Here is a 13,345-nt window from a genome sequence, read left to right as displayed (position 1 = left end):
AAACCATTCATAAAAAATATTATATTTTGTTGTCATCTCATTTTAATACAAGTAAATAAAATAAGCAGAAAGCAGATGTTTGTTGTGGGAAAAATTACGACATTTAAAATTTGAAATGACTGCCTATTTGTATTTACTAAAATTTTAAAAATCATCCCATCTTTCTTTCTTTCATCTCTACATTTTATATTTACCTATATTTACAAATTACAATTAGCAGTGCCCATTTGTAAAAATTACAAGTTATCTACTTGACGAAGAATTATGTTAAATTTTACAATGTCTCATCACCACACGCATGTGGATTTATTTTTGGCAATATTGCCAGCTAACGAGATAAATAAAGAGAATTTTCACCTTGGCCTGAAACCCAAAGAATGTGTTGTTTAAATTGCTCGCCGGCTGAAATGATCGGATTTTAATCATTTATTTTTTGCCTACTTTTCCAACTATCTACCTTGGCACTTATTAGGAAATAAAATTTAATATTTAAAACCATTTTTATAGACTTTACTCACGCTTATTACAATGAATGCAGAAGATTTTTTTAAAACACGTGTGTGGTTAGATGTATAGCTTTTACGTGTTAGGTTCGAGGAATTAACGATGTGTTACTTGAATTTTGTATTATTTTCATATTACAAACTAATGAATGAAGCCTTTTGACAGCGTAGTTAGTGTACATAAATTTATTATCACTTTTTGTGTAGGTACCTGTGCTTGTCATTTTTTTTTCAAGGTAATGTTGTGCCGCCGAATGGTTTTCATTTCAGTGACCTACACCTGATTTTTATTACAATAGAACCAGAGGTAATACTAATAGATGTAGGTATTTACTTGAACTTTTTTCAATACGGAATTTTCTAAATAGATGAACTGATGAACTCTTTTATGTTGTTGTTGAGTTGTCGAGGAAGTATGAAGTATTATTGATTGTTATATTGTTTTGAAGATTATTTTACCCCGACTTGAGCATGAGAGGAGAGGGATAGGAACGTGTTTTGTTCTGATTTTTTGTCAAATTGCTAAAACGTCTCAAGTATTGATTTTTTTCGATTTTTTTATTCTATTCTTTTTTTTCGAATTGTGATTTCTTTTTTTTTCATTTTTTGAATCTTCTTTGAAAGTAAAAAAAGCTGACTTGAAAAATAAAATATTGTCCCTCTTCTTCCCTCCCACTCTCCTCATCACCCTCTTCGGTCAAAAAATCTGTTTGTACGGAGGATATGAGTAATCTTTCAGAAAATGTCTTACGTAAAGTTATGATTTTTCATTTTTATGTTGAAAATCATCGTCGAGTATTCGTATTCGATGAGTTGGGGAATGATTGAATAATGAATGTGTTTTGGAGGGTCTTAGTCATTACAAAAATAATTTTGTTTTGATTTTTTTTAATCAGAAAATGTCTCACACTTTTGAAATTCCAACAAAATTTCATAATTCTAACTGTTGGTGGATTTTTTTTTTTAAATTTTCAAAAGAAAAGTTTTGAAACTTTTAGCTGTTTGAGTTTTTTTGGCTTTGAAAAAATAAGGATGGTTTTTAACAGTGAGAGGTGGGGGGGGGGGTTTAGAAATTCCGAATAGGTAATTTTGAATGCTTAAAAATCATGAGTTTGATAGCGAAAATTGAAAGTTTTCTACTGATTTGGTTTCATTCCTGAAGTTCTCATTTATTTTTTTTTGTCTTGAAAATTGTTGAAAATTCGTTCGCGAGGAGGAAAAGCTTTAGAAAATTTATGAATTATAAAGTAAATCAACGTCACGATTTTTCTGGTTTCAACACCTTTCAAATTTGAACAACTGTTTTTTTGGGGGGGAGAGGGCAGGGGAGCAAATTGATTTGAGCGGAAAGTTGGTGAAAACCTTCAAAAACTCATGATTCGAGAAGTACAAATTCATTTTTGGCGTTAGAAGTAAATTTTTTCATTCTTTACATTTTTAAAATTTTAAATCGTCAGCAATTCACCAAAAAGATAAATTCTAGAAAATTTATAATTGCAGCATTTGAAAAAAAAATAGGTTTTGACGTTGAAAAAATTACCAAAATTTGTCCAAATTTCGTTCAATTTACCAAATTGTAGAATGAAATTTGTGGGCTTGAAAATATCGATCGTCGTCTCTGTAAAGTCCTTCTAACTCGATCATTTTATGTTTTTTTTCAATAATGTTCCAAAAAAGCTCCCCCTCTCCAAAAAATGATGCTTAAAGGGCCCAGAGTTGAATTCATTGTAAAGGTTCCTTTTGCATAACTGAAAGAGTCCTCAGTAAATTTACAGAACTCGATTGATTTGATGATTTTGTACGCAGATTCAAATTTATTGTTGAACGAAATTATTATTTTAATTGGAGGTATTATAATCAAATTGCTTCAGCTTCAGATGAGCTTGAAAATTTATTGGCCTGAAAAAGTGACCATCGAAAAGATCAATCAATGGAAATAAAATCATTCTGATTCAATAAAGTCGAGCATTCTAATTTTTGTTCAAAATAATCACAGAATTTCCAGAACAAGGTTGATTACTTTTCAGCGAAACATTTTATTCTCAAAAATATTGTTTCTCATAATTTTTTTCGTAGGACCCCTTTATTTTTTCAAAAATCAGTCTATTGTGATGGAAAAGTTCAAGTTTTTTTTGAATTTCATCATCTCAAAAATCAATTTTTGAGGAAAACAAAGACCCTTGTGCAAAAATACAGATGAAGAAAGATGTAGAACGCGAACTTTCCCTTTTGCAGAATATTAGGATTGTTTTATCGAAAGAAAGGGAGGAGACGTGGGGTTTGATTTGAAGGATTCTGGGAGGAAAGATCTTTGTGGTGAGGACTGTATTTCAAAAAAATGAGTTTCAAAAGAAAGAGAGGTCCTACGAAGAAAATGACTCGCATTTCTAGAAACAATTAAAGGCCCATTACATTGAGCAACCTCACAAAGACAATTTCTATCTGGGTATGAAAAAGACCAAAACTGAAATGAGATACGAGAAGGGGGGCGGGAGTACGAAGCAATTCGTCTTCCAAAATGGATCTTCCGATTTTAAAATAAAAAATATGTATTTTAGTGCAAAAATTTTCTGGAATAATGACCCTCTTTTTAGACTTTCATTTCAATCACGTGTGATGACCAGAAAGGGCCATTCCACGTCAATTGGACCAAGAAGTGGTAGGGGTGTTCGGCGATTTTTTTGAAATTTTTGCTGTGGAAAGACCTTCCGAAGGGATGACCAATGGCGCAAATCGCAGCCCTCTAGCCCATTTTTAACGGCAGCCAGGGGGTGTCAAAGTTTTTAGTGAACCTAAAATATCATCAATTTCATCAGTGAATTACTCGATAACCGCGATACCTACCAAAATGGAACATTTTCCCATGGTTAAGGGTTTTGAAAGGCTTTTTGGTGATATCATAAAAATCAGTGTTGCCACCTTTTTGTACAAAAAATTAGCTCAAAAAGCTTCAAAACGTAGTTTTCATATCGTTCCGACTCTCAAAAATTCTGAAAAAAATATATTATGGACAACTTGTCATGCTGAACAACACATTAAAAAATTAGGCTGGCATTATTTCGTAAAATTGATTTTAAAAAATTCAAAGTTTGCGAAAAAATGCGATTTTTTGATTTGAAACATGAAAAAAAGTTTTGATAGGTGAAGTTGGCCCATTTGACCCCTATTTTTACGTATCTGTTGAAAAAGTTGAAAAAACCCTCTCACTCGATGAAATGAACTGCTCACATAAAAATCAAAATTCGCCATTAGTCATCCCTTCGAAAGGTCTTTCCAGAGGAAAAATTTCAAAAAAATCGCCGAACCCCCCTACCACTTCTTGGTCCAATTGACGTGGAATGACCCGAAAATAACTCAATTTTTGTAAATTTAACCTAAAATTGTGACTTCTAAAATTAACCGATCAGTGCTTTTTAAAGTGAACATAATTTACCAATTCTATTAAAAGCCACTTCATTCTTCCCTCTGACAGAATCGTAATTCATATTATCTCCATCGAATCGATTGTTGTAATTTTCACGTCCGTTATCAAAAGACCTCTGCGAATATTTCCTCGTCAAGACTCTGGTCTCATCTGATAACTCATCTTCGGATCTATTCGAGAATTTCCTGTTCTCCTTATTGATATTCTCGAAATCGCCGAGCTTTCTGTAGTCTCTGCCGTAACTATCTTGCCTATGATTACGATTCTGATCTTCTCGAAGCCTTTCTTCGTCATTTCGATTGATATAATTACGATTTTCATACTCGGGAACCGCTTGTAAAGGTCTAGTTTTCGGAGGTGCGTTTTGCTGGCCTCGATCATTGATGTAATTCGTCTCGTTCATTTGAAGCTGCGTTAAACTAGGACGATGCTGAGAATTCGCATCAAATAGTCTCGGATCAGGGCCTGCACCTTCTCGTCTGGCAAATTCACCCGGTACCATCGACGGTTTACGTAAATCGTTCGATTGATTGATAGGTAAATCACCGGGACGGTTTTTACGAAACGATTCATCCTCGTCGGAGAACCTTTTTTCGGACTGTGGTTTTAGTCTAGAGTCAGCATTGACTATAGAGTCTCTTCTAAACGGCGGAGGTATCCTGTCTTTATTCATTTCGCGATTCATCGCATCCTCGAAAGCGTTTATTTTCATCTGAGTCGACTCCATATCGCTCTGGTGATTGGCACTTTGTAAAGGTAAACGTTCCTTGACCCTTTGCCAAGGTGAATTCGGTCGAAGACGACTCTCCACAGGGCTCAGGTCGATATCGTAAGCACGTTCGGGTTTCTCGAACGATCTCCTGTTTTGGAACTCTTGAGTCCTCAAAGGAGGTATTGGATTACGAGGAGGAAACGGTCGAGGTTCGTTGGCATTCCTCGAAGCGAATCTATTCGGTGGCGGGTAAGCCAAAGGTGGTCTACCTGTAGGAGGAGGTTGCCTCCAAAGTTGAAATTGGTTTAAATCTCCCGGTCTGAAACGAGCTGCTGGATTGATCGGATCTTGAGGTACGAATTGACGTTCGTTGCTGGGTATTGGTGGTCTGCCTCTGTTGTGTACCTGTTGTATGTATAGAGTTTAAAAATGGTAAATTACTAAATTAATGCATCGGTGTTGCCTAGCTCTTCTCTCTATATAAATGGTACCTTATAGCTATTTGGGTTTTTTGCCTCGCCCAACCACGAGTTAATTAACAAAGTTTCCAACTAAACGAAATTAAGCTTAAAATTTCCTTTCATTAGTACTCGTACCTACATTGCCAATGTTTTTCTCAAGTTTAGCTACAGTAAAGAGAGTATCACGAATTGAAATTTTCCACCCTATATTGTGTAAAAGCACCAGTGTTCGTAGATACCTCTTCGCCAACAGCCGAACGAATCACGAAAGTGTAGATATTCTTTTCACATGATATATTTCCGTCGTACCAAACACTGTAGCGTACCCTAATGTTTATTTTGTTTTTCGCCCATAGAATACCTTCGCAAGCTATACCATACCTACCTAGCTGAGTTTGCCGAATAAACGTCAATCATAAGGACAAAAGAGTAAACATAAATTACTCTCTATTTATTACCTTACCTTCCTCCCGTCCCGCATTAACAATTTTATTCTAATGTATCATGCGAACACGACCAATGCCATGGAATTTAACTTATGTGCATAGACATTTCATTCCCTTCGCCTATCCCTCTCTCTTTACGAGTCTCTCTCTCTTTTACAAAGGAAGATTTTACCATTTTTTTTGTGGTCTTATCGTTTTCCTTCTCGCGTGCCGGTGTTAATTTTCAATAGGTATCAACGCGCTAGAATTTTTACGCCGTTTTATTTTCTTTCATGTTTACACGAGTTGTTAGAGTTGTAAAAATTTTTTATATTATTTTTTCACGTTGTAAAAAGTAAACATGATTAAGAAAATCAGGTGGCAGAATATTATACGAGGTTGATAGCTTTTGAAATGTTTGATCGAGGTGTAAGGGAGAGGGGTTGTTTTCTTTTTTCGTTTTGGTGGGTGTGAGAGGAGGGGTGTCATTTGTCCTTTTTTAAAAAAATGAGAGAGAGAGAACCTGAAGCATTTACTGTTTTTTTTAGTAAAAATGAAACTTTTCAGTGGCCATTGGGGTGAATCGTTTTTGCATTTTTTTTTTTCGAATTTTGAACTGATAGGAGTTGGTCGTGGCCAAACTAGCGAATTTTTTTACAATTCCGACCTCAAATCCCTACACGTAGTAAGAATTTACTGCTTTGAAATTTTGAAAAATAAATTATTTTTATTACATTTTTAATTGAAAAAAAAAGAATTTAAATCACGCTTGGATTTACAAAAATTAAAAACCATCTTCCAGTCCGAAAAAATTTTAAAAAACTAAAAAAAAATCCAAAAAAATTGCTTTTAATGTCTGTAAAAATAATGTGTATGATTTATCCAAGTTCAAGAAATTTTTAATGAATGCAATTTTTTGGAGTTTTTTGGTTTTCATACTTCACTGAGCACTTGAGCAAGACTGCAAATTCATCAAAATTCAGGTTTATGTTTAAATTTTGGTCTAGGGCTATAAAAACGGAGGCCTCGTGCTAGTTCAGTGCCGGTTTCAGGTAAATTATCTCATTACTTGAAAGGAAAAAAATAAAATAAAACGAACTTTTCAACAGAAACTTCACAAAAATACTTGGAAAAAATGCAACAGGCTTAACTAATCAATGAAAAATTTGATGAAAATACAGTGGGTACCTCAAAGTGCCAAAGTACATAAGTATGTATGTACCTAACTCTAAGCAAGAAACCCATCGAGATAATAAAAGTTTAGATTTATGTTTCTTGTTTTTAAAATAGGTACAATTTTAGCGTCAGTTTTGTTTTGGGCCGAAATACCTATTTATACTCGTATGAAAAATAACGATGTTTGAAAAGGTTCTGGTTCGAGTTTCGGTTTCGGGTTCGAAACTCTGTTTTATCGATGAGGGCTGGAGAGTGAATTCTTTCATTTTTAACCAAAATTGTGATTCAATAAATGGAAATAGCATTTACTTACCACCATATTTTTTTCAGTTTTTAAGCTATAAGTATCTAGATCCTCTCACTTTTATGGGTGGGAAGAGGAGAGGATGGATTGAAATGTTTAATAGATTCAATTCAGCCCACTCGAGACCCTTACTTTCTTGGAATTCGAGAAAAATAACTCAAAAAATGACTTCTCTGATGACAATTTTATAGTAACTCACATTGATGTTACAAGAATTTGGGAACGTTTTTGAAATTTAATCAAAACTTCAATCAAAAGTACTTTAGCTCGGTTTTTTTTTACAAACAAAATAAATGCAGAAGGTTCAAATTATCTATTTATCGATTTTTCGTAAAATAAACCAACACACAAACCATCCAACCAACCCACCAATCAATCAATCGAAATTATTTTTTGAAATTATTTTCAACAAGTTTCATCAAATGAAAATGTTCATTTAATTTCATTTTTTTTTTTTTAGAGTAGATAAATAGATAATTTGAACCTTCTGCATTTATTTTGTTTGTAAAAAAAAACCGAGCTAAAATACTTTTGATTGAAGTTTTGATTAAATTTCAAAAACTTTCCCAAATTCTTGTAACATCAATGTGAGTTATTTTTTCTATCTTCTCTTACAAATTTTCCAGACCAAAAACGAAGTATCATAAACATTTATAATGATGACTTTTTTCAATTTTTTTGCTGTGAATTTTGTTGAATGAAATTTTGAAAATGTTTTCGTTCAATTTTCTTTTTTTTCAAACGGCATTTTCCAAGTTTTTTTGAAAACAATTTTGCCTGTTTTGAATTTTTTTCACATTTTATCTCATCAAGTCTAATTTTTCCAAAACATATTTTTTTTACTCTTTAAAAATGATGGTATTAGTTGAAATTATTCTCAAAGTGATAAAACGTCAAAAATGTGCACAAAATTCGCAACACTTCAATGTAACAGATTTTTCGTTTTAAATTTCTTTTTTTTAAAAAAACATGAAAATTATTTTTCCTACATTTTTCTTTCAAATTTTCAGACCAAAAACGAAGTATCATAAACATTTTTATAAATAATGATGACTTTTTTCATTTTTTTTGCTGTGAATTTTGTTGAATGAAATTTTGAAAATGTTTTCGTTCAATTTTCTTTTTTTTTTCAAACGGCATTTTTCCAACTTTTTTTGAAAGCAATTTTGCCTGTTTTGAGTTTTTTTCACATTTCATCTCATCAAGTCTAATTTTTCCAAAACATGATTTTTTTACTCCTTAAAAATTTGGTATTGGTTGAAATTAAGCTCAAAATGATGAAATGTCAGAAACTTGCAACGGATTTTTTGTTCTGAATTTCTAGGAAAAAAAATCAGTTTTACAAAAAAAATTGGTGATTGTAACTTCACTGAAGTAGGTATTAAAATTAGGTACTTCAATTTCTCATTTTTCAAACTTTTTTGAGGGAAGAAAATTGAAAAAAATCATACTTTTATGATAAGATTTTAATATCGATTTATAAAACTTTACCTAAGTATATAGGTACTTGAGAAAAAAATTGAAATTCAGATAAATTCAGATTTGAAAACTTTTGAGATAGCGAATGTTTTCAAGTTGCAAATGTTAAATTTAAGCGATATAAGACTTTGTCTTTTCAACTCCGAAAGCAGATTTCGATTTTTAAAGCCCTAAATTGAGGAGAGAGGAAGATGCTAAAGTAAATAATGGCAAAATTTTTTATAAAACTGTTGTTTCTGAATTGCATTTTATAGCACTTAAGCCAAAAATTGAACTTTTTGAATACTACGGGGGTGGGGTGGGAGGGTTGAGTACATTACATACCCCATGGAATTATTGATTCCTCTCCTCTATTTATCCTGAAAAAACTGTTAGCAGGTAATGTCCTCAACATCTGGAAAACAGGGGGGAGGGTTTCAACAGCTTGTTTTGACATAGTTTCATGCAATTCACCGAAGGTAATGAAAATCATTTTTTTTTTCAGAAATTTTTATTGATCTGGTGCTTTTTTTTGAGTTTTTATATTATTTTAGTACTTTTTTTTTTTAGACACGTATGATATTCTATCAATGAAAGAATCATACGTTTTAATGTCGACTTTTTTTTTTTTTTTTTTGACATTTTTTTATACTGGGCGTGTATAATTGCCAGGATTTTTACGCCCAGTTTCGAGGGGTTAGTCTAGATTTGGTTGAATCCTCTATAATTTATATGTAGAATTTCATAGAATGAAACAAAGTAGCCTTTTTTTCTCAAAATCTTCAGAATAATTCGTTTTTTTTTTACGTTCTTGATACCTTGTTTATTTTTGAAAATTTTTGAAGTTTGTGAGATTTCGCGAGGTTTCAAAATTTATTTGTATAGTGTCCTGTATTTTTTTTTTTTTTTTTTTTTTAAACAAAAATATACAGATATTTCTTGTACCATTTCAAAAACAGACGTATAAATAGGTACCTATTTAAATATACATAATTATTACACTGGCATGACACTCTTACCGATTCAACAGAATCGAAACTTTTCGCAGTTTCGTTAACGTTTCGTTGATCATTGACAATTTGAGTAACGTCCGACATGGCTCGTTAACGCATTTTAAAATTCATATTATATGAATCATTAATTAAAAAATTTTCTCTTTATTTAGATACATTTCGTTTAATTTTCGTATTTTAAGTTCTGATATTAAGTAATCTTGACTTGGCTGTAAACCATGTTAAATAATGTGTTTTATAATCATCTGGTTTATTTACGAGATCGTAAAATTTATTTATTTATTACTTTTTTTTTTTTTTAGTTTGTTGCTCGCTGTAATAAATAAACATAAGATACAAATTAAAAACGACATCTTCTCAAAGTTAATTCCATATTTTTAGTGTTCGAAAATTTCCACTCGATGAATTTTTTTCACCCAAAAGCGTACATACGTAGGTACCTTATTCGATTCGTATTAAATTTAGAATAGCCTTGGAAATTTTATCGTTTTGGGAATTGTATTTACTCGATACAGGGAAAAAGTCGAGTTTTAGTTTCAAACAATACCATTTATAATAATACGTCTGTGTATATAGTGTGTTTATATATTTTCGATCGACTGAGTACAACATAGGCTACGAATTTCATCGAATAATGATTACGTAACAGTTGATGAAATTTTAACTGAAAATGGGTATCATTATATTTTTAAAAGTCGATGCCAACTCGACTAAAATTTCGTTTCAGGACTAACCACTATTTTATACTTGGTCGAATTCTCAACACGCCTTTTCGTATGAAAAAAATTAAGCAAATTATACGTCTCGTCGCGCACCCTTTGAAATTGCAATTGGCATTTTTTCGCGAACGTTTTAAAAATTATACGAATTTCGCACATGGCAATTATACTATTACGAAGGTCTGTCTATACTCCTTCGTACAGTAGAGAGATGAATTTCGCATCGAGAACGCCTTAATTGTGACAATTCTTTAATTATGTTTAATGATTATAGAACAAACTAGGATACAATTTTTTCGTTTATTGAAACATCCTATGCACGAATTTACCGCGACCTACACTGAGAAAATTATTTGATTATTTTGTACGCGAATGGGCCCAGGAGCATGCAGGGGGGAATACTCGTATTTTTTAAATTTGATACTTCCGCGAGTACACAGCGTTTATGTATACCTTGTTTTATGGTCGATGTGACGTGAATCAGCATCTAGAGAAAGATTTTTCATTTTCACGATGAACGCGGGCGTTTAGTATTACAAATTAATGATTTTTCAACGATATTAAAGTCTAAAGTAATTGCTAATACGTGGTTAAAGAGTAGCCTAATACCCGATACCACGATGTGGTTATTTTTTTTTCAAAATGAAGGGTGGGTTTTATATTTGAAAAAAAAATGTACGAGGGTGAGTGCTGAATTCTCGTTTACAGGATTAGAGTGCTTTTTATGATTAGAAGACTTACCCGAGTGTTGGGATAATTTTTGAGTTACCTTTTAATAAATCGTAGGTACACCGAATCACTATATAATATTTTAATAGAATATGACACGTTGTATGTACTAAAATGAATGTTGGTACACGCGCCACCGATGCACACGTATCGAAGACCGGCTATGATATGGAATAATTTTGGAGGGAAGCCCTCATCGCCAGGCTTGGGGCGTTGGTATGCCAGGGCGAGGTTGTCTTTCCTCCAAAAACTTGGTCACGCGATGTTCCGGCCTTTGTTTTATATGAAAGCAAAACAGCTTAACGCAGTGAAACGATGTGTAATGATATTACCAATAACCGAATACCGATAATACGCCCTTTTTCTATACGTTGCTTGCAAGCTCGACTCCGCTGGATGAACTCGGAAAGGGAAAATTTGTTGCGTCATTTAATTGATACTATGAGCGTATCTGGATCGTATGAGTGGAGAACTCGATTAGTACGATGGGTTTTGGGAAATGCTTGTGGTGGTTTTCGATCTAGTTTGGTATGAAAGTCGAAATTTTCTATCCTTTTTTGAAGAAAATTTGAGGGAAATGCGGTATATAGGGTGTCTAAAAGTATTCTGTATGTACCTTATGGAGTCGAAATAAGGAAAAGAAAGCCAAGACTGAGGAAGATGGGTTTGGATATGCTTCATAGACTACCTACCTACATGTTGAGAGTACCTACCTAGTTGCAAAAACATTGCTTAGGTATAGGTAATCGTAATCTGCCTATACAACAGGTAGAATTGAACGTATACTAACGTAATTATACTGGTCTCGCATCTGAATGGAACGTATATGGCTTTCATTGATTCTTGAACTTGTCAGCCGAGCCGGTGGAATGACCGTTTCAACTAAAGTAATTAGTGATACAAAAAGTTTCACGTCCTGTAGCGATAATACCGGCACCATTCTGTATGTTTCTGTTTACTTACAGAAGAATGACTGGAAAGTGGAAGTTATTCGATTTGAATCGAATGAAATTTAAGATAGGCGAGAAGAAGATAAATGTTATGACCCCTGTGACCAAAATTTCGATATGCTGAAGTCCATTTTTAGAATTTTTGTAAGTGTGGAAAAAACCTAGGTACGCTTGAAAGAACTTTGAAGCTTTCTTGTAGGGATATTTTTAGAGATCTTGTTGAATTTTCTCTAAAAAATTACTTTGGTGACCAAAAAAACGTAATAAAAAGGTGACTAGAAACTGGAAAATGAGCAGGAGATCGTTTTAGGTGATATGTAGAAGAATTTTCAAAATGAGACTCCAATTTTCAGTCGAATTATCAAACTTGACTGAAAGTGCGACTCAGGAAGTAAAAAATTCAAATGTTCGGGCCATTCATTATCATAATGATAAATTACCAATCTTTTAATTTGAAAGGAAAATATTATGTGAAAATTTGGAATTTTCCAAATTAAGGCCTCAAATTTGAAGTTTTGGATAAAGTTTGGTCCTCCTTCAATTATTCTAAAGATGGGTGTTTTTTCAGAATGATATCTAATATCTTTTGTTTGTCCACTTTTCAGTAAGTAAGGTATACTACCTGCTTGTTGATTTGGAGCCATCATATAAATACTTAATCCAATCATTTTTTTAAATTTATGATGAATTTCCCGAAATTGGCTAATTTTAGTTTTTGAAGATTATGCAACTCTAAAAAATTCTCTCACAATAGAAAATTTTTGAAAAACACTCATTTTTTTGGCATAAAAAAGTCTCTAGAAAAATATAAAAATCCAAGCAGGTAAGTAACTAAAATCAAAAAAATCGTTCAAAAATTTATTCAAAAACTCTTCTCCAATTGTATAGAGTTTGAAACTGGACAAAAATTATCACAGAAAAATCCAATAACTTAAAATGGAAATGTCTGAACAAAATAAAATCATACAGTTGCAAAAAATTGTCCCATGTGTGTTCAAAAGTTTATCGCAATCGCTAATGCTTCCATGTATGCTAAAAAGTAAATCCATTAAAAATTTGCAAATCTGTGAAAAACTGTAAGAAAATTATACAGGGTGTCTAAAAAATCATAGAACGTATTTTTACTCAAAAAGTTCCTTGTCGAAGCATATTTTTCAAGAGGCAAAAAATGTTTTTTGGGAAACATTTTTTAAATTTTTTTATTGTATTGTTTAAACAGTCACAAGGTATTACATACATAATAAGTGACTTGATATCAGTAAATATACATCTACGTTGGCACTATGAAATTGCATCAAAATTACCCTGTTGTTTTCAAAATTCATTTCCCTGATAAAAAACATCAACATCACGAACCAAATCTAACCCCCCTCCACTTTACGGTTGTAATAATCTTGTAATTATAACCCCCCCCCCCCAATTACGTAGTAAAACTCCAAAACGGTTTGGTTTTGACTCGAAAAAAGAATTT

At 32.5% G+C, this 13,345-nt stretch overlaps 2 protein-coding genes across 4 annotated transcripts in view; both read right to left on the bottom strand.

Moving 5' to 3' along the window:
* Nucleotides 1-13,345, bottom strand: part of tau (microtubule-associated protein tau) — a 39,504-nt gene that overhangs the window by 12,572 nt on the left and 13,587 nt on the right. The window lies entirely within an intron of this gene.
* Nucleotides 5-13,205, bottom strand: LOC135844667 (uncharacterized). Its single transcript, XM_065362980.1, has 2 exons — nt 9,483-13,205; nt 5-5,044 (listed from the first exon to the last, which is right to left on the bottom strand). Exons 1-2 carry the CDS (start codon nt 9,558-9,560, stop codon nt 3,917-3,919), a joined length of 1,206 nt encoding a protein of 401 aa, XP_065219052.1. The 5' UTR covers nt 9,561-13,205; the 3' UTR covers nt 5-3,916.

This window comes from Planococcus citri, chromosome 4, assembly GCF_950023065.1.
Source record: "Planococcus citri chromosome 4, ihPlaCitr1.1, whole genome shotgun sequence".
In the NCBI taxonomy this organism is placed as follows: Eukaryota; Metazoa; Arthropoda; class Insecta; order Hemiptera; family Pseudococcidae; genus Planococcus; species Planococcus citri.
This window is presented reverse-complemented; position numbering and strand designations above follow the sequence as displayed.